Raw genomic sequence first — 23,207 nt, forward strand, 5'->3', positions numbered from 1 at the left:
AAATGAGAATAAAATAGATTGGGATGTGATAGAGCCATAGATTTTTTTCTAAAAAAATTATTCTTAATTTATTACAGAATTTCGTGTCTCACATTGCAGTACTTTCCACAGCAAGCCAAACTTCGGTGTAAGACACTACTAGTTATACCAAAAGAAAACGACAAAAGAAAACCAGGAATGGAAAAAGAAACGAACTTCATTAACACGTGGGAGACGGTTTCTTCGCACGTGCCTATTAACTCTTAAAACATCCAGGCCGAGCCCAAAAGACCCATCCATTCAGCCAAAGCAGATAAAATTAAGAAGTCGATACCTTCCCTTCATCATTCCTTCGTTGCTTCTTTCTCCCGAAACTGAAAGCTTAATGCCACCGCAAAGCAAGCAGGTTACACCATACATATAGGATATAGATTCTAGGGTTTTTGCTCTCATGGACGGAGCCAGCAATGGAGGGATGTTGTACCATGAGGTACAAGAGTCCAAGCTCTGCGCAGTGCATTGCGTCAACACCGTGTTGCAAGGACCGTTTTTCTCCGAAGTCGATTTGGCGGCACTGGCGTCGGATCTCGACTCTAAGGAGCGCCAGGTGATGCTCCAAGGTGGAGCTACCACCGCTGCTGCTTCCTCTCCCGGCGGTTTCCTCTCAGAGGATTCCCATAATGTCTCCCTCGGTGGCGATTTCAGTATACAGGTTCCTTTCCGTTTGACTCACTTTAATTTATGCTCCTGTTTTTAATTGTGTGCTTTTGTTTGCTTTCTGATTTTTTCACTTGCTGAAAAAACAAAGCAGGAGAGGAACTGAGTAGTTTGCTTTCTTTTTTCCCCCCCTCCGTGATAATGGCTTAGGAAAAAGCTTCTTCGGTACGTAGTACGTGCTGCTACTTACAGTAGCTTTTCTTGTTTGGTTTCTCTTGGTCATTCTACCTGCGTATTGCTATGAATTTGGAGCAGTAAGGAGCTAATAATTGGATTTTTGAATTTTGTATTTTCTATTAAGATATCCGAAGTTTTTTGGGAGAAGGTTTTATTTATCTTCGCTGGTTACTTCTATCCAGCTGAATGGGAGTATTTTCTTTCTTCATACTTGAATCGAAAGGGAACTCTTGGACTCTTTATGACTGTGATATTGTTTCCTCTGTCCGTTTTGTTTATTTGAATAAAGGAAGTTTGTACTTTGCTTTTGGGAAAATTTCTTACAAGCAAGTTTTCATTTAATTTGAACTTGCGGCAATATTTCCTCAACTTTCCATTACCATGTTACTCGTATTCCAACAGGCATAAGAAAGAAAAGGCATCAATATTTGACATTATTGTATCCCCTCGTAGAGCTGTATATTTGATTAAATGAGCACTTTAAAAGAAGATGAACAACTTCCTCGTTTATTTGTCTGGATATTTAGCATTAACGAATTTTGGTGATGGAGAAGCCATTCATTTAATGTGAAAGTTGGTTGACGGAAGGAGGGAGGGAGGGGTATTTTTCCTGTGAATTTGTGGTAATTTGAAGTTGTTGTGTTGGCTGATTGACGCATGCAAGTCCAAATATGGGAAGCTATCTTTGCATTTAGGAGCCCTTCACTTAATGAACTTGTTCTTGAGACTGCTGTCTGATTTGCTTACATGCTAGTGATATTAAAGCAAGTTATCAATAACTGCTGCGGCAATGCTATTAAATGCAAGTATCAGTAACCTCTCTTTTTATAGTTTAGTTTTAAGTGATGTAGGACAAGTTAGCTTGGGTACCAACTGGTATATGACAATAAAACAAGAGAAAGAAAGAGAAGAGATTAGGGATAGGACTAAGGAAGCCAGCTAGTCAATTGGAGAGTTGAGGGACAGAAAAGCAATTCGGGATAGGACTAAGGAAGCCAGCTAGTGAATAGGAGAGTTGAGGGAGAGAAAAGCAATTCAGGATAGAACTAAGGACATCTTATATCTCAAACTCAATAATCTTTGTGCTCAAACGTCACGACACATGTACATCTTAAATAGGAGCAAATCTATTTTAATAGAAAGCTTAAAGAAAAGTCTAAATTGTGATACGGAAATTTCATATGGGGTAAATTACATAAACCTTGCCAAGTTTTGACAAAATATACAAAGACCATCCCACTTTTAAACATAAATATAAAGCATCCTTTTTTCTTTTTTTCTTTTTTTGAAATAAATAAAGCATCCTACACAAAAACCTTCATACTTTTTGCATTGTTAGCTATTCCATTCATTTTGACTTACCATTTCACTGCTTAGCACTAAAATTACTATTGTATCCTGTTAATAAAAAATCACCATAATTATTTGCAATTTACCTCTACATTTTTTTTTCTTTTTCATTTTTTTTATCTTTATTGTCCTCACACTTCTCTGGTCCGTATACATAAACGATTTGTTTTATTATTAGAAACCTCCACTCTCTTCATGTTTTCTTTCCCTAAAGCGAATTCTTTTTTATAGAGAAAGTAAGCTAACATGTACAGCCTCAAAATAAATCATTCTGTATATAGATGATCCTAAGTTTGGTATTTTTGCAACTGAAAATTTCACAATTGCTCATCATCTTTTCTTATATTTAACCATCGTTAGCATTTTATATTCAAATCTTTAATTAAAATTCATTTCTTTATTTGGATAAAAACATATGTTTCTTTATTTTTTTGGTTCATTGCTTTTTTCCCCTTCATTTTCTTGAGTTTTTCACTAGCCAAACAAACCCACACTCAAAGTTTTGTTATTTAAAGAAATTGGTAGAGAATGGTGGAGGAGAAAAGACATACAGAGAGAAAAAAAGAAATGAAGAAGATGGGATTAGAGAGAGAGGTGCACGGATTGGAGAGAGAGAAATAAATAATTTGTTTTCGAAATAAAAAGTATATATTCACTGGCACTAAGAAAGTGGAAGCTGTATACAATATTTACAAATCAAACAAAATATCTATGATGTCCCCAAAGTCCTTGATAAAATACAGCGAATGACCCCTTAACAAAAATTTGATAGTGTGGATCCAATTATCCTTGAATTTGTCAAAGTTGGATTCAATTCTCTTGAATGCCTTTCTATTCATCTCTTTCCAAATCATCCAGAAAGTAGCTAGCAGAATGAGCCTCACTCACCTGTCCCCATGAATGCCACTCCAAGCACATAACTTCTCCTTTACAGAATCAGCTATGGCCCAGTCCAATCCCAAAAAAACATAAGTCAAACTCACTCACCTATACTTAATGTTCCTTACGATGATACACATGAAAAAAGGGTTTTTGAGCTAATTGTTTCTACATTTAAATTATTAAGTGATTGGACAAGACAGTAACATGCTAACGAATTTTAATTCTTGCGATACTTGCAAGGACTAAGTTATATCTGGTAATATTGGATCTTGAGTGTGAATAATTAATCATAGAATGTTCAAGCACTTTCTGAAGTCTATCTGACAACAAAGGAAGAATGTTCCCATATGGAAGAGATCATGATCACGTTTTTACAGAAAAAAGTGGTTGTATCTCAATAGAATTATTAGCTCCACTTTTGCACAATGTTCGAATAGATAAGGAAAGAATTTCACTATTTGCTCATGGGTCAGTAAGGAGCGTTCTTGAGAGCTGTTCTACTAAAGTTACGCCGTCTTTGCTGCAGGTAATAAAATCTTCAGGAACTTCCCTGCAATATGATAGTGAAGCAGAAACCACTATATATCACTACTTATCTCTTTCTATGGAGCGAAATGATCTCACTGTCATTGATGATAATGATGTAGTAACCACTAGATACCATGACTTATCTCTTTTTATAAAGCAAGATGATCTCACTAACATTGATGATCTAACTCGTGAGAGCAAGTTAATAAATGAGGCAACTGAGGAGGTCACTATTGATCATCTGACTAATAAAGTAAGTCAGTGGATAAGATAATCGAGGAGATTGTGAAAGATGCTGCAATTTCTATCATACAAATGAGTCACTTGGTGATGAGTCTCTCAATTCAATTGCAAGCAATGATGTTGTTACTGTTGAAAATGATGATATTCTTGAGAAGGCGGCCCTACCTGAAGATATTGAAAAAATTTCTTTCCTCCTAAGAGCAATGTGAAAAGTTTGGTTATTCTTCCTTTTATGGATTTTGTCGTTCCTATTCTTTACGTCTTCAAAATCCTTGATCTTGGAAGCATTCATGCTTTCTCATTACAATTTGAAGTCCCACAAGCTTCATTATTAAGAAGACAAGTTCTAAGTTCAATATTTTTTATGTTTCAACATTTCAAAACTTGAAGCTGAGTTTTTGCCAAGTGGGGGGAGAATGACACCGAACAGGAAGCTCCAAAATTGATCATATTCTAATAATAGGACATATGCAGCAGAACCAATGAAGGAACACAAACATTTTGGCAACTTAGCTAAAAGGAACAGGAAGATTTGATTTGATTTATATTTTTTGGAAATATTTGCAATAAAGGAAAGTAGGAAAAATTACTTTCCTATTTTCTAGATTTCCAATTTCCTATTTTTTGATATTTATCTTTTTTACTATTTATTAGGTTTTCTAAATTTTCTATTTTGATGTATTTGGCACCTACATATAAGGTTACATAATTTAGTTACTATTTTGTATCCAATTGAATTTCGTAAATATCATAGTTTTCTTCATGAATTTTAGGAACCAACCTCTTGGATTTGTAGTTTCTATAATTTTAAGTTTGTAGTCTCAAACCAATGAGGACAAGAGCCCCATACCCACAGGAATTTGAGGAATTTTATATTAAGATGGTACAATGGTTATACGTTGATAAGCAAGAAAAAAAGAAGAAAGAAATTATCTAGTACTTTATTTTGATACTAATTAAAGTTGTGTTGCTGTGTGAGAAGAAGATAGCTATAACTGATTCATTATATTCTAAAAATACCCTTGACACAATATTGACGATCTCACAAAAATCCAATTTCAGTGAACTTCCATTTACTAGTCTCATCTTTTATAGTATTGATCCCCTAAATAATATATGGAGCTCAGCATGTCTAGAAGAATAGGAAAAAGTTTTGTTGCTGATGTTATTACCAATATTCGATATTGGGTTATTCATAGCATTACTATATCTTCCCTATTTATTGCTGGTTCATTATTTGTCAACATTGGTTTAGCTTACAATGTATTAGAAGCCTTCATCCACACGAGTATTTTACAGGGAACAGAAGTAGACTATTCATGATAATTATTCAAATATTGAGACACTACTTTGATTGTTGAGATTCGCAATCTCCAAGTTTTTGTTTTTAATAAAATTCTCTAGGTTTTGTCTTGAAGCACTTTTTCTCCTATGTTAGCTGGTAAAGTTCTTTTAGTCATACATCAGAAAGTTTAATACTCTTAGACTGTTTTGGATGATTTTATTAGTGAATTAGCGTAACCTACAATCCAAACCTAGACCATTTATACTGCTCACGTCCATGGCCTCCTAACAACTAACTTTTTGGAAATAAATCTGGAAAATGCATCCCTGGATGGCTTTTGCTTGACAAGCTGTGTGGTGAAGAATCCTCACTATTGTTAATCTAATGAAGAGAGGCTGTCTTGGTTAATGCTGCTTTCTGTTTATTTCAAAAAAAAAAAATGCTGCTTTCTGTGCACGAGAGAGTGTGGATCCCCCAGTCATCTGTTCATTTGCTGCCCCAAGGTAGCTAGTTTCAGGATTCTGCTTTTTGATTGGCTGAACCTTAATCCGGTGGTTGGAGTTTCAATTGCTAATGAATTGAAGTTGCTGGATGGTATTAGAGTGGGCAAAGGCAGGAAAAACTCTTTATTCCCCGTTCTATTTTTGGATCATTTGGAAAAAGAGAAGCAAAAAAGCTTTTAAGCCCATTTGCTCTCCTTGCTAGAATAAGAGACCGCTGGCTCTAGATTTTATGTTCTGTTTCAAGGTCATCCTCTCCTTCATGGAATTGATGGGGGACCTGTTAGATATTTTAGTTTGACCTCTTCTATATATATATATACATATTTTTTCCTTGTACTTAGATGGTAGGTACTTGGTGCCTTATGAATGCCATTCACTTTCCTTATTCAAAAAAATGATTCCTATTCTTGGGGTTTCTGTAGGTGTTATCATTACATATTTATGCATGTCACATACTTTCACTTTGAAAATTAGTAGTTTCAAACAAACAAACCCAAATATCCAAGACATCTAACTTTTACTTAGTCTCAGAAATTAAAAATTAAAAAGACAACTATTACAGAATCTAAAACTTTCTGCTGCTCTAGTCATTTTCCTTTCCCTTTGCTAATATTGGGCTAATTCCGAAATTAGAGAAAAATCTCGGTAAATCTTATTTGCTAATACTGATTTCTGTCTCTATTTTGCCATTTTGTCTGATCTGGATTATGAACAAACTGGATTTCGAATAACAGGATCCAGATTGTAGTTCTTGTTGGGGAGAGGGAAGGGGGTCTGCTGTGACTCTTTCATTGGTTATTGTGAGAGTCCAAATATTCTTCATTTGTCATCTTCACAAGGGAATACAGAGAGGTTAGAAGATTTATGAGACCAAGTAGGTAATAAGAAATCGAATCTTGACAAATTTACATATATGCTTTAATCTATTGAAAAGGATTGCACACGTTACTTAATATCAATTGATATTATATGTTTATCCATCCTTAAACTATGTTGAACATGAAAATCTTATTTGTCATGATTTTGATAAAAAAAATGTTCAAAATAATAGAATAAATGCTTCAATTTCTGAACTAGCTCTTTGTCTTGGGGGAGGTGAAGTGTAAGATTGAAGTTTCACCTCTTCTGAGGAGATACATTACTAAGATTGGCTTCATGCATTCTAGCCAAATTTTGTACTTCTGCTCATCTATTTTGGAGTAGTAATTACTTCCTATCTGGAAGAATCATGGATGAATTGACTTTGTACAGTCTTTAGCACAAATCGCACCCTTGAAGCAATTGATACTGAATACAAGCTTGCAAAATCAAATGATTGCTTTATTTTCTCCAGTAACTCATAGCACTCAGAAACATGATATAATACATCCTTGTGATATGATAAATCAAATGATGGATTGTGACCGAGAGAGGTCTATTGAATTCAAAATGTTCATCTCTCCTTTTAGTTTGCCAAATAGAAAAGAATAGAAGTTGCTTCATGAGTCAAGGTTGATGTCTCATACTATTTACACAGCTTTGATAATAGTTGATGCAGGAGAAGTAAGACAAGGGAGAGAACAGGAGAAATCAGGGCCAATTTGGTTTGGATTATATAATAATACAACAAGCATTATCAGGAATCCAGACTTTAGGAAAATGATCACGGGAATATATTATTTGTGTATTTGGTTAAATTGCTGAGGTTATTTGGAAATATTTCGTGATGTTAATGGGAAATTTTATTGTTTTGTTTGGATTGCCAAAAAATATTGCAGAAATAAAAACTTTTGGAGTCCTTTAGCACTTGTTTCATTCGAGAATATTAATTTGTTATCTAAATTCTCAACTACCCTCCACTAGAGGTAACTCTCTCCAATATTTAAGGTTAGTCTTAACTACGCAATTTTTTACTCCAACATCCACAAGAGAGATCACTGATCCACCCACATTACTCAGAATATTTCATAGAGGAGTTCAACCAAACACTGTCTTAAGGATGAGAATGAGGAAACCAAACAGTAAATAGAAGAATTTAAGGAGAGAAAATGGAAGAAAAGGGGAGAAACACAGAGGAAATATCAAGAAGAGGAGAGTACTAAAAGATCTAATATCCAAACTCAACAAACTTTGTCTTGACCTATCTAGAAACCTTAACAGTTGCTTTTGTATAAATGTGAAACTAAATCTATTAAATGTAAGAGATTAACTAAAAGTAAACCAAATCAGGATAAGGAAAGCAAATAAATATCCAAATAGAGAACTAAATAAAAACCCAAAACTGTATTTTAATTTCCAAAAACTACTGTAGTTGTTAAATACCCTAAGAAGTCCTGTACATGTAAAATTTTAAAATGCTGAAAACATCTTTTAATTTTAAAATGCTATTGATTAGCTTCTTATTGTGGTGGTGGTTGACTGCCTTACCAAATATGGACACTTTTTGGACTTGAGACACAGTCACAGCAGCTAAGGTGGCCGAGCTTTTTCTTGACAGTATCCAAACTACATGAAACACCCAAGGTTTTCTCTAGCTTGTTTTGGGAGGAACTCATGAGGTTGTTAGGTACCACATTGCATTTAAACTCTGCATACCATCCTCAAACAGATGGACAAACAGAAAAGCTAAACTAGTGTCTGAAACCTGCCTTTGCTGCATGGCTCATGATAAACTCGGTCTTGGTTTAGGTCGTTAAGATTAGCAGAATGGTGGTACAATACTACCTTCTACACCAGCATTATGATGACACCCTTTCAGGCATTATACGACTAATTACCACCTCATTTTGCTGACACTGTTGAAATTGAAACTCTCTTAGATAGCTAGAAGTGTTCCTGGAAGAGAGGCAACAGATGTGCAGAATACTCAAATAGAAATTGCTGGAGGCTCAAAATCGTATGATGCAATTTGCTGACCTCCACAGGACTGAAAGACAGTTCGAAGAGAAGGATTTAGTCCTTCTCAAATTCCACCCTTACCGGCAGCAATCGCTGGCCAAGGAAGGGAGTTCCAAGTTGTCTCCTCGGTTTTATGGCTGTATCAAGCCCCATAGAATGTCAGCCCTGTAGCTTATCGCCTCAAACTATTAGACCATGCAAGAATAAACCCCACATTCCATGTGTTTCTGCTAAAAAAGTATATACCAGGAAGGTAAGATTATACGGAAGAGTTACCACACATTGATTTCGAGGAAAATGCCACCTTCCAGCCTGTTAGCTTGCTGCAGAAAAGGGTGGTCTCTAAGAAACAAAAAATGGTGGAACAAGTCTTGGTACAATTGGACGGATTGGGAGATGAAGAAACCACTTGCGAGGATGTTAAACACTTGAGACAGAATTTTCCTCACATAAACCTTGAGGACAAGGTTTTTTCCCTAAGGGAAGCAATTGTCACAACCCATGAGAAAAAGGGAGTAGATGATAACAGGAGCAAGAGATCCAAGCCCCTTTTGGTCTACAAGCGCCAAGCAAAGGGAATATTGCTGGTGGTTGTCCAGGTTTGGCAGAGAATGAACGAAAATAATGATTATTGTACTATAAATTAGTTACTCCATTTCCATTCTATTATAGTTGTTTTGTTAAGATTTCATTAGATTTTCTGTTTGAAAATTTCAGGTGGAAGTATATATTGGAATTGTAGCCTGGTCCTCAAGCAGATGAAATTTATTAAATTCAAATCTACGTAATTCAGAGATCCTGGTGAAGTTGCAGAATTTTATCTCTAACCTTTTTTGTCTTCCTTATCTCCCTCTTCTCTACCTCTTTTTCTTTCTCTCTGTCTTTATTCCTGGATTATCTTCTTTCAACCATCTCGTCCATCTTACCTATTCCTTACTGGAATACATGTCAAAGGCTCCTGATACAGACCCCTAAGAGAAATGATCTGGCATTTGGATACAGGAGCTAACCTTGTGCCTATGTGCTGCTAATCCCAGTCCGAATTACATAATGCTTTCTTCATGTGTCATGAATTATTTTGCTCTTTGCAACTTGGCCCTTCGTGCATTAGCCTGTAGAACTTCTTGGTGCTGGAAACCAGACGAGGAACTGCATAAATACTAGGTTTCAGCTTTGCTTATTAGGTGCTTATAATATTTGTATTATATACCAATAAGCACCTTTACACAGCAAAAAAAGGTGTCTTCCCCTTAACTTCTTCTGCATTTACTCAAAAGTACATATTTTCTTATTTTTACACAAGTTTAATAATTTACTGACAATTTTTACTATTTTTATATAATAGAATAAACATTTTGATGATAAATATTTTACCTGAACCTATATTTCAAATCAGCACATAAGTGCTCCAAACAACTTAAAAGCACCTAGTGCATACTACAGGTAGCTCTCTTTAAAAGTACTTCGTCCCCCGCATATTAGAAATCAGGGAATGTGAGATATAAACTGATATTGGTAGCTTTTGAACTGCATAACGTATATTAATTTCTGTTATGCATTTGATTCCTTTACTTTATTGGACCTTAGACCTTGAAAATAGATTCTGTTTTTAGACACATCTTGAATCTATTTCCTTGTTGTTTAGCAGTTAGATATACAATGATCCGGTGATCCATCTTCATGCTTCTTTTTAAAGAAAATTTCTTTGGATGTAACTATTGGTTTGGACATGGTTATCTATATGTTGCTTCGTATATCCTCTAACTAAATGTTGAATAATTATGTCCAACATTACGTTTGTATTTCAATTCACAACCAGAAACATGGTCAATTTAACCAAAATCTGCTTACATAGGAATTCCTTTAAGTGCAAGAGTGGAAAATTAATTATGATTTCTATAGCATTGAACAAATGATGCTCTGTTTATTGTTGGGTATCAAACTGCCTAAGCACATATTTTCTACTCTACAGGCAACTGCTCTTATTAACATATAAGAATTTGGTAATGATCTGGTTGTAAAAATTCCTGGTTGCAGGTTTTACAGAAGGCACTAGAGGTTTGGGATTTGCAAGTCATTTCTGTTGATAGCCCAGTTGCTGAGCCTGCTCAGATTGACCCTGAGCTAGAAAATGCATTCATATGTCATTTGCATGACCACTGGTTTTGTATCAGGAAAGTGAATGGTGAATGGTATAATTTTGATAGTCTCTATGCAGCTCCACAGCATTTTTCGAAGTTTTACCTCTCAGCCTATCTGGACTCTCTAAAAGGCTCTGGCTGGAGTATCTTCCTTGTGAGGGGAAACTTCCCCAAAGAATGCCCCATCTCATCTTCAGAATCTTCTAATGGTTATGGACAGTGGCTTTCCCCCGAAGATGCTGAGAGAATAACTAAATCATGCAACTCGGTACAGGCTTCTCCACAGAGAGTCAATTGGGGTGAGCAGCATTCTGATCAGCCATTGTCATTGCTTTCAGAAATGGAAGACGAGGACCTGAAAGCTGCAATAGCTGCCAGCTTGATGGATTCTTCCTTAGCCACGGCCAAAGTCGAAGGTAGCACTACAGAAAGTGAAGATCAAGATAACACGGAAAAGAGTGCATAAAAAAGTAAATTTATTTTTTGTTTTGTTTTTATTGGCTGAGAGACAATGATACTACTTCATGTTAGATGGAGTTGGGCACACAGTCTTTTGTTGTGAATTATAAACTTTTGTTATACTTTCTCAAGCCGAAATTGAGGTAGTAAAAGGAAAGAAAAAAAGGAGAATTTCTATTTAATTTTGTAGCATTTCTTCTTTACAATATTATCGGCTTTGTGTATTAGCTTGTAGACTTGCATACTTCTGTCCATTATACTCTTTGTTCTCGTTCGGTAGGAAGTAGATTATGTTTAGGATCTGGTTATTAAGTTTAGGTTATATTTAGTACTTACTTCAGCACTTCTGATATAGATGGTAAGAGCTGATGTTTTTTTTTTTTTTCTAAAATACTTGATTTTTCAATACTTAAAAGTTATATCTTTTAAATTTTGAAACTATAAATTCATTGCTTTGTTTGGAACTGGTGTAGGATGGGAGATTCCTAGCAGTGCCTTCAACCAATATGCTCTTTAACACACTGACCATACATAATGTAGAAATCACAATTGATAAAAATGAAAAATTATTAGCAAGAGTGGAAAGTGTTTGAACAAACTCGTGGCAAAAAGTTAATTTGATATCTAAAAACTGCTTCGCAACAATTGGACAAATATTGAGTGGTATTACCCGAGAAAGTTGGGTAAATGCATATTTAAAATTTGGATATATAAGCATAATATGGTAAGAGGAGTTGTTACGAGTTCTCTAGGCCATTCCCGTGGCTTTAATTAGTAAATAAAAAAAAGTTTGCAATCCTTGGGATTATCCAAGGCAAGACTAAAAACGAGAGGTGTAAGAGTTGCTACAACATCTCTCTTCAATTATATTCCACTTAATTTTGTTTTAGTCACTTGTTTTTTTTTGTATTTTTTTTTTCGTTTTCTTTTTCCTTAAATATGTCTATTTTCAGCACTTTGGTAAATAAAATTTGTAACTTATGTGATGTAAATAAAAATCATGGACTGCCATTTGCTACAACATCTCTCTTTAATTATATTCCACTTAGTTTTGTTATAGTTTCTTTTTCTTAAATTTCGACAAAGTTGTTGAAATTTTTTTAAACTATTCGTTGCTCGCTCTACACGCATGGAAGAGTTCCTTGCTCCCAAGTCTGTGTAAATCATCTTAGTAGCACCAATGATTGTTAACTCCACGTACTCTTTAATATGATGGCTTAGTTGATTGTAAATAGTGCTATCCCACTGAAACATGGTTCACTTCGCTACGTCACACATTCCTCCCATTTAAAACAGTTGTATACCTCATCAACTATAGGGCACTACCAACCTTCAATATGTTAGTTTATTCTAAAAACTATTTATCTACTTCATATTAAATCAAATTCGTTGATCTTTCTAAATTAAATATATATTTTCGTACTGAATTAAAAAAATATAAATAGAAACGTACCTGAATCCATCGTAAAAGATTTGTTCGCGTTCCACAGTAAGATCTTTTGAATCAACATAACGCATTAAAACTATCTTTTTTTGGTGACAGGATTTTAAAAAAATAAAATAACAATCTTATGATTCGGGGACCATAACCGCCTTTTATATCGACTAATTTTTGCAATTCTTATTTCACCTATCATAAAATAAGAATATTACAAAAATAGTATCTGTACATTAAAAATCATACTTAAACTTGATGCATTAAGATCCAATATTGTTTAACTATATTTGATCACTTTTAAACGAGCCCATTAAATTTATAGCCTGATACGTACATTAAGCCCACACGTTAGAAAAAAGAAATTTAACAATCTCCCACTTAAACTTTGTGACATCTTAATTATGCGTTAAATAGTCGTAGGAGTATTCAAAACTGTGCTATCAATACTTGAATGCATCACCAAATAATCCCGTCCATCGATCATAAAAATATAGGATCAAAGCGGCTTTCACTACAACTAACGTAGCTAAACCCATCAATGGTCACATATATCAGTATAACCGAATGACAAGTATTTGTTTAGCACTATTCCAGGAAATAGCTCCCCCATCAAGAAAGTAAATATAGTCTGATGTAGATTTTCTGCTATCTTGATATCCCGCGAAATCAGAATAAGAATAATTAATGATCTCCAACTGATCTGACCTCTTGTATGTGAACATATAACTTTTTGTTCTCTATAGATACTGCATGACACGTTTGACTACTTTTGAATGATCTATACCTGGATTACTTAAATATCTGTCTAACATCCCAACAATCTACGCAATATCTGGACACGTACAAACTTGTACATATATAAGACTCCCTACAGCAGAAGCATAATGAATCTTTTACATCTCCATAGTCTCTAAATCATTCTTGGGATATTGACTTAGAGTAAAGTTGTCTCCTTTAGACACAAGGGGAGTCACACGGTTTACAATTCTGCATACCAAACCTTTTAAGAACCTTTTCAATATATCTCTTTTGTGATAATCCATGAATACTCCGAGAAAAAATCCTGGTGTATCTGAATCCCTAATACAAAAAAGGCATCTCCAAGATCTTTCATATCAATTTTTTTTGTCAGAAATCTCTTGGTTTCATGCAATAAGTCCATATCACTGCTGGCAAATAATATGTCATCGACATATAAAATTAGAAAAATATACTTACTCCCACTAAACTTGTGGTATACATAATCTTTCACTAAATTTATCTCAAAACCAAACGAGATGATCACTTAATGAAATTTGTGATAGCATTCATGGAAATCCAGTTTAAATCTATAGATGGATTTTTTAAGTTTGCAGACTATTTGCTGTGCATCTCCAGATATAAAATTTTCTGGTTGCACCATATAAATTGTCTCATCAATATCACTGTTGAGAAATACTGTTTTAATATCCATTTGATGTAACTCAAAATCAAAATGTGTTACTAAAAGTATTATAGTCTTGAAAGAGTCTTTTGATGAAATCGGAGATAAAGTCTTTTTATAAATGTCTTTTTTTGTGTAAAATCCTTAGCGATAAGACGGACTTTGTACCTCTCCATATTACCTTTCGAATCCCTATTGATCTTAAATATCTATTGCAACAAATAGATTTCGCATCCTTAGGCAATGAGACAAGATCCCAAACGTCATTGTCCTTCATGGATTTTATCTTTTCATTCATGACATCAATCCACTTGTGAAAATTAGAACTTTTCATGATTTGACGGAAGTTGATAAGATCATCTTCCACCGTGCCAATATCAAACTCATGTTCTTAAAAATAATCATCTGATATTGCACTTCTCCTCTCTCTTGTGAATCTCCTTAATGGCATAAATTCTTAAGGGTGTGAAGTTTGTGTTTCAGAAAGAGTTTCTTGAACAGGAATGTGAGATACTATGACATTGTTTTGATTTGGAGTTGCTTCTTGAACAATGCTAGGTATAAAAACCTGATCTTGATCATTGTCAAGAGCAACTGAGAGAATATGAATATTGACCAATTCCTCTTCAAAAACAAGGTCGCGAACTCTTTCTCCCCTCGCAAACTCAACATCTTCAAAGAACTTAGTATTTTTCGTCTAAAAAATTATCTTAGTAGTGATCATAAAACTTGTAACCCTTGAATCGCTCAGAATAACCAATAAAATAGCAACTAACAGTCATAGAATCCAGTTTCTTTTTCTGTGGCTTATAAGGCCTAGCCTCAGTTGAACATTCTCAAATGTGCAAATATCTCAAATTAGACTTCTTGCCCATCCAAAGCTCATAAGATCTTTTTAGTTGCTTTAATTGAAACTCTGTTGAGTAAATATGTTGCAGTCTTTAATACTTCTCCCCAAAGTGATTCAGATAAGATAGAATGACTAATCATACTCCTTACCATATCCTTAAATATTATGTTTAACATTTTAGCAACACTATTCATGCTAGGAGAACCTGACAAGGTATACTGTGGGATGATACCGCATTCCTCTAGGAATTAAACAAACGACCCTGGACGATTTACTTAATCCATCAGATCTATTATAGTATTCACCACCACAGTCATATTTAACAGTTTTAATCATTTGGTGAGTTGATTCTCAACTTTTGGTTTAAAAATTTTGAACACATCTAGGGACTGAGACTTCTCATGAATTAGATATAGGTAGTCATACATTAAATAATCATCTATGAACATTATGAAATATTATTGACCATTCTAAGAAGGCGTAGAGAATGATCAATAAATATCTGTATGAATGAGTTCTAATACGTTCATAGCTTTGTTGACACCTAGTCTTTTAATGTTTATCTATTTTTCTTTGATAAAATGAACACATATATCAAAATCTGAAAAATTAAGGGGATCTAGAATTTCATATGACACAAATCTCTCAATTCTCCTTTGAGAGATGTGACCTAATCTCTTGTGTCATAAAGAAGTAGAATTCTTCTTAGTTAATTTTCTCTTTGTATCTCTTATACCAACATGCAAGAATTTATTATAAGAAGCAATTGTATTAAACAAATAAAGATTATTATGTACTGATAAAGAACTAGAATCAACCATATTTGAATTAAGAAAGACTAAATTTTTTATTTCTAAATGAACATGGATAACAAAATCTATCCAATATAAAAACAGAAATCACATTCCGTCTAACTAATGGTACAATAAAAGTCTTTTCTAAATCCAAATAAAATTCAGTTCTTAACAACAATCTAAATTTGTCAATTGCTTCAATCTCGACTAATTTGTCATCACCCATATAAATGAATTTGAACACCATCACTTGGATTGCGACAATGGAGGCAACCTTACATAAACACACTACTATGAGTTGTGGCACTAGAATCTATCCATCAGGTGTGTGTAGGTACAAAAGTTAAATTGACATCAGAACAAACAAAATTAAGAAACATCAATTTCTTTGCGTGCCACGTATGATAGTTAGCGCATTGCTTATTATGGTGTCCTTCGAAGCTCTACAGAAGAAACAAACATTTTCAGTATGAACCTTTTGTTGCTTCTTCTGTTGTACTAGAACTACAATATATTTACATATTTTCTTTTTCTTGTTCTTTTCATCATTTGAGATTACTGCGAAATGAGCACTCTCTATCTTCTCAGACTTGAACATTTTCTCATCTTGAACACAATGTGAAATAAGCTCATTCATATTTTAGGATTCTTTCTGACAATTATATGTCACCTTAAAATAATTAAACTATAGTGAAAGAGAAATCAAAACAAAGTACACAAGTATTTCTTTTGACAATTCCACTCTAAGTGCTTTGAGCTTTGCATGTACATGTGACATCGTCATCATGTGCTCTCTAATGTTTCGATTTTTTTTATACCTTATGGAAACAAGAGTCGACAGAAGTGTACATGCCTCGACCTTTTGACTTCTGGCGAAATATTATTCTAGAGAATGACGGAAATCTTTAGCTGTGGTGATCTTATCGGACATAATATCCCGAAAAACCTCTGAAATGTCCTATTCTATAACCAACATACTCATACAGTTTGACTAATCCCATCTTTCAAACTCTTTTTTTCCTCAGGGGGTGCTGTTAGGAGTAATCGGATCGAGTTAATCAACTCGTAAAGCCCAATCCAGATCCATAAGTCCAAGCACAAGTCGAACATTGTTCTTCCATTGCTTGAAATTTGTGATGTTCAACATTGTGATGAAATTAATATTTGCGGTGATACTTCTAGTAGAAAAGAAAACTAAAGAGAAAACATATAAAAATAAATTAATTAATATTCGCATAAAATTGTAAATTATAAAATTTAATAACATTTTAAATAAAAGTATATTCTTATATCAAAATATTGAGCACTCCATTAACACTCTATTTTTGAACATAATATTAATTTGTAAGTGGTACCCTATAACATTAATTAAATACAGACAGTAGAAACACGTCAAACAATAAATCTTCATTTGGACCAATTTAAAGTTAACATTTTATACTGAATAATTGTCACATATTCATTACTTCAAAAATAGAATGTAATAATGTTGAATTTAACCTTCATTTGAGCTGATTAACATTTACTTAAATTATACTCATACAGTTATTTATATTATGAAATAAATAAATTATCTACGAGAAAGGTCACTTTGGTAACATGTTGTATAAATTAAATTATTTCAATATATATATGCACATACCAATATTAAAATTTAAAATTAAAACTAAGTTTAAACTGAATTAAGAAAAAAATTAACCATAAAATGACCAAAAATACCTTTAAATTTTTTTTGGGTCAAAAGTTGGCCATTGACTAGTCAAAGTTGATCGTTAACCGGGTTGGGTTAACACCCATCGGGTTCGGGTCAAGTTGGGTTCAGATCGGGTTGGCCCAGCTCAAACAGGCCTGGGTTTTGGGCCAATCGAATGGACCTTTTCTTTTTTCCTTATTTTCTTCATTTTTTTTTTCCTTGTGGACCAAACCCACTTAATTTAATTTTAAAACATAAACTTAAGACAACCCATTAAGCTCAAAACCCTTTTTTTTTTTTTTTTTTCTCTCATTCTTCCTCATGTAGCCTATAATGACTGCTTTCTTTTGTTTTAATTGCTATAGTAACGGCTGAAAATTTCTAGCTATTACGCACGAAATTCGGCAGCCAAAACTGGCTGCTTTACCGCCAGATTTTCTTCCTCATGTAGTGGCGGTTAGCTGCTGCTCTTCTTTTTTGCTTTTCTACTTCATATATATCTATATATATACATATATAATATTTAACTTCTTGATATATATATATATATATATTAATTTTCTGCATATATATATATATTCAACTAAACAAAAATAGAATCTAAAATCTAAAATTTTGAATATAAAATTTAAAATTAGATAATAAATTTTTTTTTTTAGAAATTTAATACGAGAAATGACTCCGATACTAATTGTTAGAATAAATTTTTTTTTAAAATTTATTGATCTGTAAAAATTAAACATACATTATTGTATCGAATCTATCGCAAAAGATTTGTTTACGTTCAACGGTAGGATCTTCCGAATTAACACAACGAATTGAAACTAATTTTTTCTAGTGATGAGATTTCAAAAAAATAAAATGAAAACATTATGATTCGAAGACCATAAACATCTTTTATGTCGACTAACTTTTGTAATTTTTATTTTACCCATCATAAAATAAGAATATTACAAAAATGATATATGTATATTATAAGTCCATACTTAAATCCGATGCATTAAAACTCAATATTATTTAACCATATTGGATCAGTTTTAAACGAGATCATTAAATTGATAACATGATATGCATACCAAAATCTACATTAAGCCCACACGTTAGGAAAAAAAAATCCGACACTTCACTTATATATGATAAATCTTAAGTCTTAATGTATCGTTGTTTATTCATGGTTGTCACCCTACAAACAATATAACTTAATCTCAAGTTTCGTGATTGTATCTTCACAAGATATTCCTTAAATTAAAGTGTCTATTTTTGCTTCATATATATATATATATATATATCAATTATCTATAAATCTTTTATCATGTCAGTAAAATGTTATTGTATAATTTAGAAAACATGTCAATTTCACTCAATTTTAACTTTAGCATCTATAAAGAAAATAATCAAACTTCTCAGTTATTAAAAAACAATCGATGGTAATGAAATCACTAACTAAAATCAAATACAAAGATGTTGCTAGATTAACTATGAAACTTTTTTAGATTCGATTATTATTTCGAAATATGGTTTAACACTAAAAAAAAAGGATATATATATTGACTATAACTTTCTAAGTTAAAAGATTCAAACTCGTCTTCTCCATGTTCAACATAGTTCTAGTAAAGATTAATAAGTTGATTCACCAACAAAGAAAGTCGCCTTAATGATGCTCCCAGATTCTTAGGTACAAGATTGACATGTTGACTACATCTTATGGGAGCATGATAAAAATTAAAAAAACAAAGACCATATTTTCAAGGTTTAAAATGTAGGCTATTAAGATAATATCTAGCATGGTTTGGTCCAATATTTTATACAATATTTACATTGTATTAGTTTGGTAGAGACTTATGATCGAAACTTTTTATCTTTTTTATACTAGAAGATGATCAATTTAGTATTTTTTTTTTAATTCCAAAATTAATAGCATTGAGATGTATGAGTCATGGTTCGTTGACTTATTCAAGTTAATTTTAAATAATAATTTTTATAAAGTCATGAGAGATGACAGTTGATAAAATAATTATTATAAATAGTAAAAATGTTCATGGTTCGTTATAGACAAAAAAAATGAGAGTTGTGGTTTATTCTGAACCCAAAAATGAGAATTAATAAAATTAGTTCAGACGTAGTCTAGTACAATTCTTGATTTATAAAATGTAAGGTCAATAATATTTTTCGCTTGGGTTGATTTTTAATTTAATTGGACCAACAATCATAAATATAAAAATATAGTAATTTATTTTATTTTAAAATTAATTTAACGTTTAAGATTTAGTGACAAATTAACAATTAACATTTTAGAAAAAAATTTCCAAGATTTAATATTTAACATTTAATTTAACAAGAAATTAATAATTAACATTAATAAAAAAGTAACCGTTTATTTAACATTTAATATTTAATAATATATTAAAAACTAATAGTTAATAAAAAAATTAACAATTAATATTTAGTACGAACTGCATTATTTATGTTGGATCTTTGGTCTGTATGTATTAGAATTTTTAGTACCTATTCAATTTCGTCAAGTCCACTCGTAATTAGTATTGTGTTTTTGAGTGTTTGTAGCAACTATAACGGATAAGATGATATTATATTATAGAGATATTTTAGTAATTAAGTTAATAAATATTTTGAAATTATTTTTTAATGGTTAAATTAACTTGAAATTAAAATAAAATAAAATAAAAGAGATTAATTTTCAAGTTAAAATAGAAGAGGGTTAATTTTCTTCTTCACACGATAGATAAAAATATAAGCTCACCCAAGACTTTGTCTTGGAAAGAGGTTTGAAAGTTGGGGAGAAGTTTGATAATGGAGGACACGAAGGGTGACCGTAAAGCAGCAATCGCAGGCCTAGCAGTTCAGCAGTCAATTCCATTTTAATTTTCAGACACATGTACACGCTCTCCTTATCCCCCATTGTACATACTGATCAACATGTATTGCGAGCAATAGTTTTATATTTGGAAGAAGGAGAAAATAAAGAAAAAGACGAAAAGCTTGAAAAAGTTATTAGTGGTGTGATGCTTTTAGGCTGGAATCTGAGGCCATCAACCATACTTTTCAACAGTCATTCTCCTGTAATATATTAGTTAGTGGCAGATGGTGGTAAAAGCCCATAGATCCCCCTTTGTTTTTCTTTTTCTCTGATGATTTTCTCAAAGCTTCTCAATTTTTTGGGGTAGAGATCTGAACTGAATACAGGGTTATCTTCTTAAAGTTCATTTTACTAATGGGTTCTCCCGATAGATTGTTTAACAGACAGAGAACAGTCCATGAGATTCTTGGAGGAGGCCTTGGTAAGTTCATTTGATCATCTTAGCGATCTTCTTTTTGTTCTGTCCCTCCCAAAAGAAAAATTGATCCACCGGTGGATTTCACTTCTGCATTTTACTTTTTCGATGCCAGATTTAATTTGGAAAGTAATTGTCGTCCACATGTTTTACCTGATTCTTCATTTCTTATTCATAGTTTTCTTAGTGATTTCTGGTGTTACACAGCTTTTATTGATTTCTTTGATCTGATATCAATTGCTTTACGATTGATTTGTTTGAGAAACTGTTGGTTGTTTTTCCCTATAAACAGCTGCAGATGTTATGTTGTGGAGGCGGAAGAATTTAACTGTGGGGATATTGTTAGTCACTCTAGCAGCTTGGATGGTTTTTGAGAAATCTGGTTATACCCTCCTCTCACTTGTCTCCAGCGTTTTACTCCTCCTAATTGTCATCCTGTTTCTTTGGGCCAAATCTGCAGCTATTCTTAACAGGTAATTTACAGATATTTTACTCAAGAGGAATAATTAGGTCAGACTGTTTAGTGTATGTACGAAAGCTATGCAAGTCAAGGTGATCAGTTAGAATTTGCATGATGCACAAGTCCAATCTTGACATGCTGATTTTTGTTGTCTGTGATGGTTTTTACATTAATTACCCTTGTTGCAGATCACCCAAATTGCTTATTTGTGCTAAGAAAATAACTTGTTTTGACATTGAAAGAGATTCTTATTATAGATTTTCAGTTTTTGTTGGTCATTTAAAATTATGAGAAGTATTGGATATCTAGGGTTTTGGAGAGCAGTTTTGTACTATGATCAATCTGGGATTAGCCTCAAGTTCTGTGTTGGCATCTCTGGAATTAGCAGAATTTTTCCTAAATTTAATTTTATCGAGTAGAAACAACTAATACGAGTAAGAAGTGATTGATGAATAAATGAATGGGAGTGTCGTACTACATGAAGTGGCCGCTTATTGCAGTCTTACTCTTAGGTCCATTGACAGGGTAAGTTTAGATTTTTCTTTCTATTCTCTTACTGCCATCCCTTCTGTAAACTGACTATTGAAGAAACAAAAAGAAAACATTAGGGAAAGGGTTCTGATATTGATCTTTGATTAGCCTAGCTTCTGTCACCTGTCAAGTGTGAAGATCATGTTAGAAAACAATAACTGATATGGAGGCAAAAATGATGTGAGCACCTAATTTTTCTTCCATTAGTAACTTGCAATTGAATCAATTAGATATTTCATTGTTCTGAACAGGCCTGCTCCACCTCTGCCAGAATTGCATCTATCAGAAGAAATAGTAAATGAAGTGTCAGCTTTTATCCGCACTCATTTAAACAATTTGCTCTCAGTTTCCCAGGATATTGCGCTGGGTAAGAACCCACGGATGTTCTTCAGAGTGGCTGCATATCTATGGTTGATTTCTTTTGTTGGTGGCTTGACTGATTTCCTTACTTTAGCCTACACCAGTAAGTTTCAATTTCATTCTCTTTTCTTCATTGCTCTTAAAAAAATGTTCGTGAAAGTTGATTATCCCCATTATCAGACACACGACTGGTAAAATATTTACTTATTTTATTTTGCTCTCTGCAGGCCTTGTTATTATCCTTACAATTCCAGCACTCTATGACAGATACGAGGATTATATTGACAGATATGTCATGGTCGGATACAGGAAAGTACACCATTTGTTTTCGAAATTTAATGTAGAATGTATTGGTAGAGTCCGGAAATGGGTATTGGAGAAGAAGAAACTAAGCTGATTTCTTTCTCCTTCGGCTTTGATTTCATTCTTGAGCCACTACTGGGGTGTGTATGGTTTGGGCATGATGAGTTTTTATTAAGCTGTGATTTTCCCTAGGGTGATCTCTACGTTTTTGTATCTTCACTTTGGCAGCCAGTATTTTGGGTTTAAGGGGAAAATGGTCTGCCATCTGAATCATTGTAAGGGAGATGGAACATAAAAAAGTGCTTCTGGTGCCAATTGATTCTGTGATCTAGTCTGAGAAGAAACTTGTAAGAGGATATATATAGCTTTGGCTTTTCAATTTACATTAACAAGATGTAATTCCCAGTTACTGAGTATTTTAATTTTCACCAAGTTCAACTGACTCGTGTTTTATTTTTTAACCAAGAACTAGCCTAGAATATATTTCAGTTCTTCATTTTCTGTTCGGCTTGAAAAATTATTGAACTTATACAAGCAAAATGACAGAAAGGAACTGTGGTAATTGAGGAATTATGCAGAAGATTGGTGTAAGAGAACTAAGTTTATATATTCAAATTCTCTGTAAATTGAGGAATTATGAAGTTTTTAGTGTCTATAAAATTATCTCTTGTCTTTAACCCAAAAATTAATTGAGGAACTAAATTTGGAACAAATTAAAAGGATGAGTCATTAATTTTAAGATTGTAAGGACAGATATCAACATGATTTGTGATTTAGCCGATAAGAATGCGTTGCATTCTCAGGGCACATGCAGATAAAAAACATATGAACATGTTTGAATTGATTATTTTCTCAGAGTTGCATTACTTTTGTTTTTAATTTAGTATTACAGTAACTATTGAGTGTTTTAAGAAAACATGTTAG

At 33.1% G+C, this 23,207-nt stretch overlaps 2 protein-coding genes across 7 annotated transcripts; both read left to right on the plus strand.

Moving 5' to 3' along the window:
• The first annotated feature begins 264 nt into the window (after positions 1-264).
• On the plus strand, positions 265-11,323 carry LOC110814247 (Josephin family protein). Of its 6 annotated transcripts, none has more exons than XR_015813896.1 (4): positions 552-691; positions 791-861; positions 9,259-9,780; positions 10,579-10,716. XR_015813896.1 is itself a non-coding variant. In XM_022041654.2 (3 exons), the coding sequence occupies exons 1-3, from the start codon at positions 431-433 to the stop codon at positions 11,146-11,148; spliced, it is 846 nt and encodes a 281-aa protein (XP_021897346.1). In that variant the 5' UTR covers positions 269-430; the 3' UTR covers positions 11,149-11,323. The 6 variants fall into 6 exon arrangements, 2 of the variants coding, with proteins under 2 accessions (XP_021897347.1, XP_021897346.1); XR_015813898.1 differs by lacking the exon at positions 791-861 and adding an exon at positions 6,399-6,542 and having other exon boundaries at positions 555-691; XM_022041654.2 differs by lacking the exon at positions 9,259-9,780 and having other exon boundaries at positions 269-691; positions 847-861; positions 10,579-11,323.
• Positions 11,324-20,090: 8,767 nt separating this feature from the next.
• LOC110814296 (Reticulon family protein) lies at positions 20,091-22,725 on the plus strand. The gene is made up of 4 exons (XM_022041718.2): positions 20,091-20,635; positions 20,922-21,102; positions 21,872-22,083; positions 22,208-22,725. The coding sequence occupies exons 1-4, from the start codon at positions 20,569-20,571 to the stop codon at positions 22,375-22,377; spliced, it is 630 nt and encodes a 209-aa protein (XP_021897410.1). The 5' UTR covers positions 20,091-20,568; the 3' UTR covers positions 22,378-22,725.
• The last annotated feature ends 482 nt before the right edge of the window (positions 22,726-23,207 follow it).

Source organism: Carica papaya, chromosome 8 (assembly GCF_054855325.1).
Source record: "Carica papaya isolate Zhongbai chromosome 8, ASM5485532v1, whole genome shotgun sequence".
In the NCBI taxonomy this organism is placed as follows: domain Eukaryota; kingdom Viridiplantae; phylum Streptophyta; class Magnoliopsida; order Brassicales; family Caricaceae; genus Carica; species Carica papaya.

Coding starts and splice junctions, on each gene's coding strand:
- LOC110814247 (XM_022041654.2), top strand. CDS start 431: ATGGACGGAGCCAGCAATGGAGGGATGTTGTACCATGAGGTACAAGAG.
- LOC110814296 (XM_022041718.2), top strand. CDS start 20,569: ATGGGTTCTCCCGATAGATTGTTTAACAGACAGAGAACAGTCCATGAG. Junction 21,103..21,871: donor TCTGCAGCTATTCTTAACAG/GTAATTTACAGA, acceptor TGTTCTGAACAG/GCCTGCTCCACCTCTGCCAG. Junction 22,084..22,207: donor CCTTACTTTAGCCTACACCA/GTAAGTTTCAAT, acceptor TGCTCTCTGCAG/GCCTTGTTATTATCCTTACA.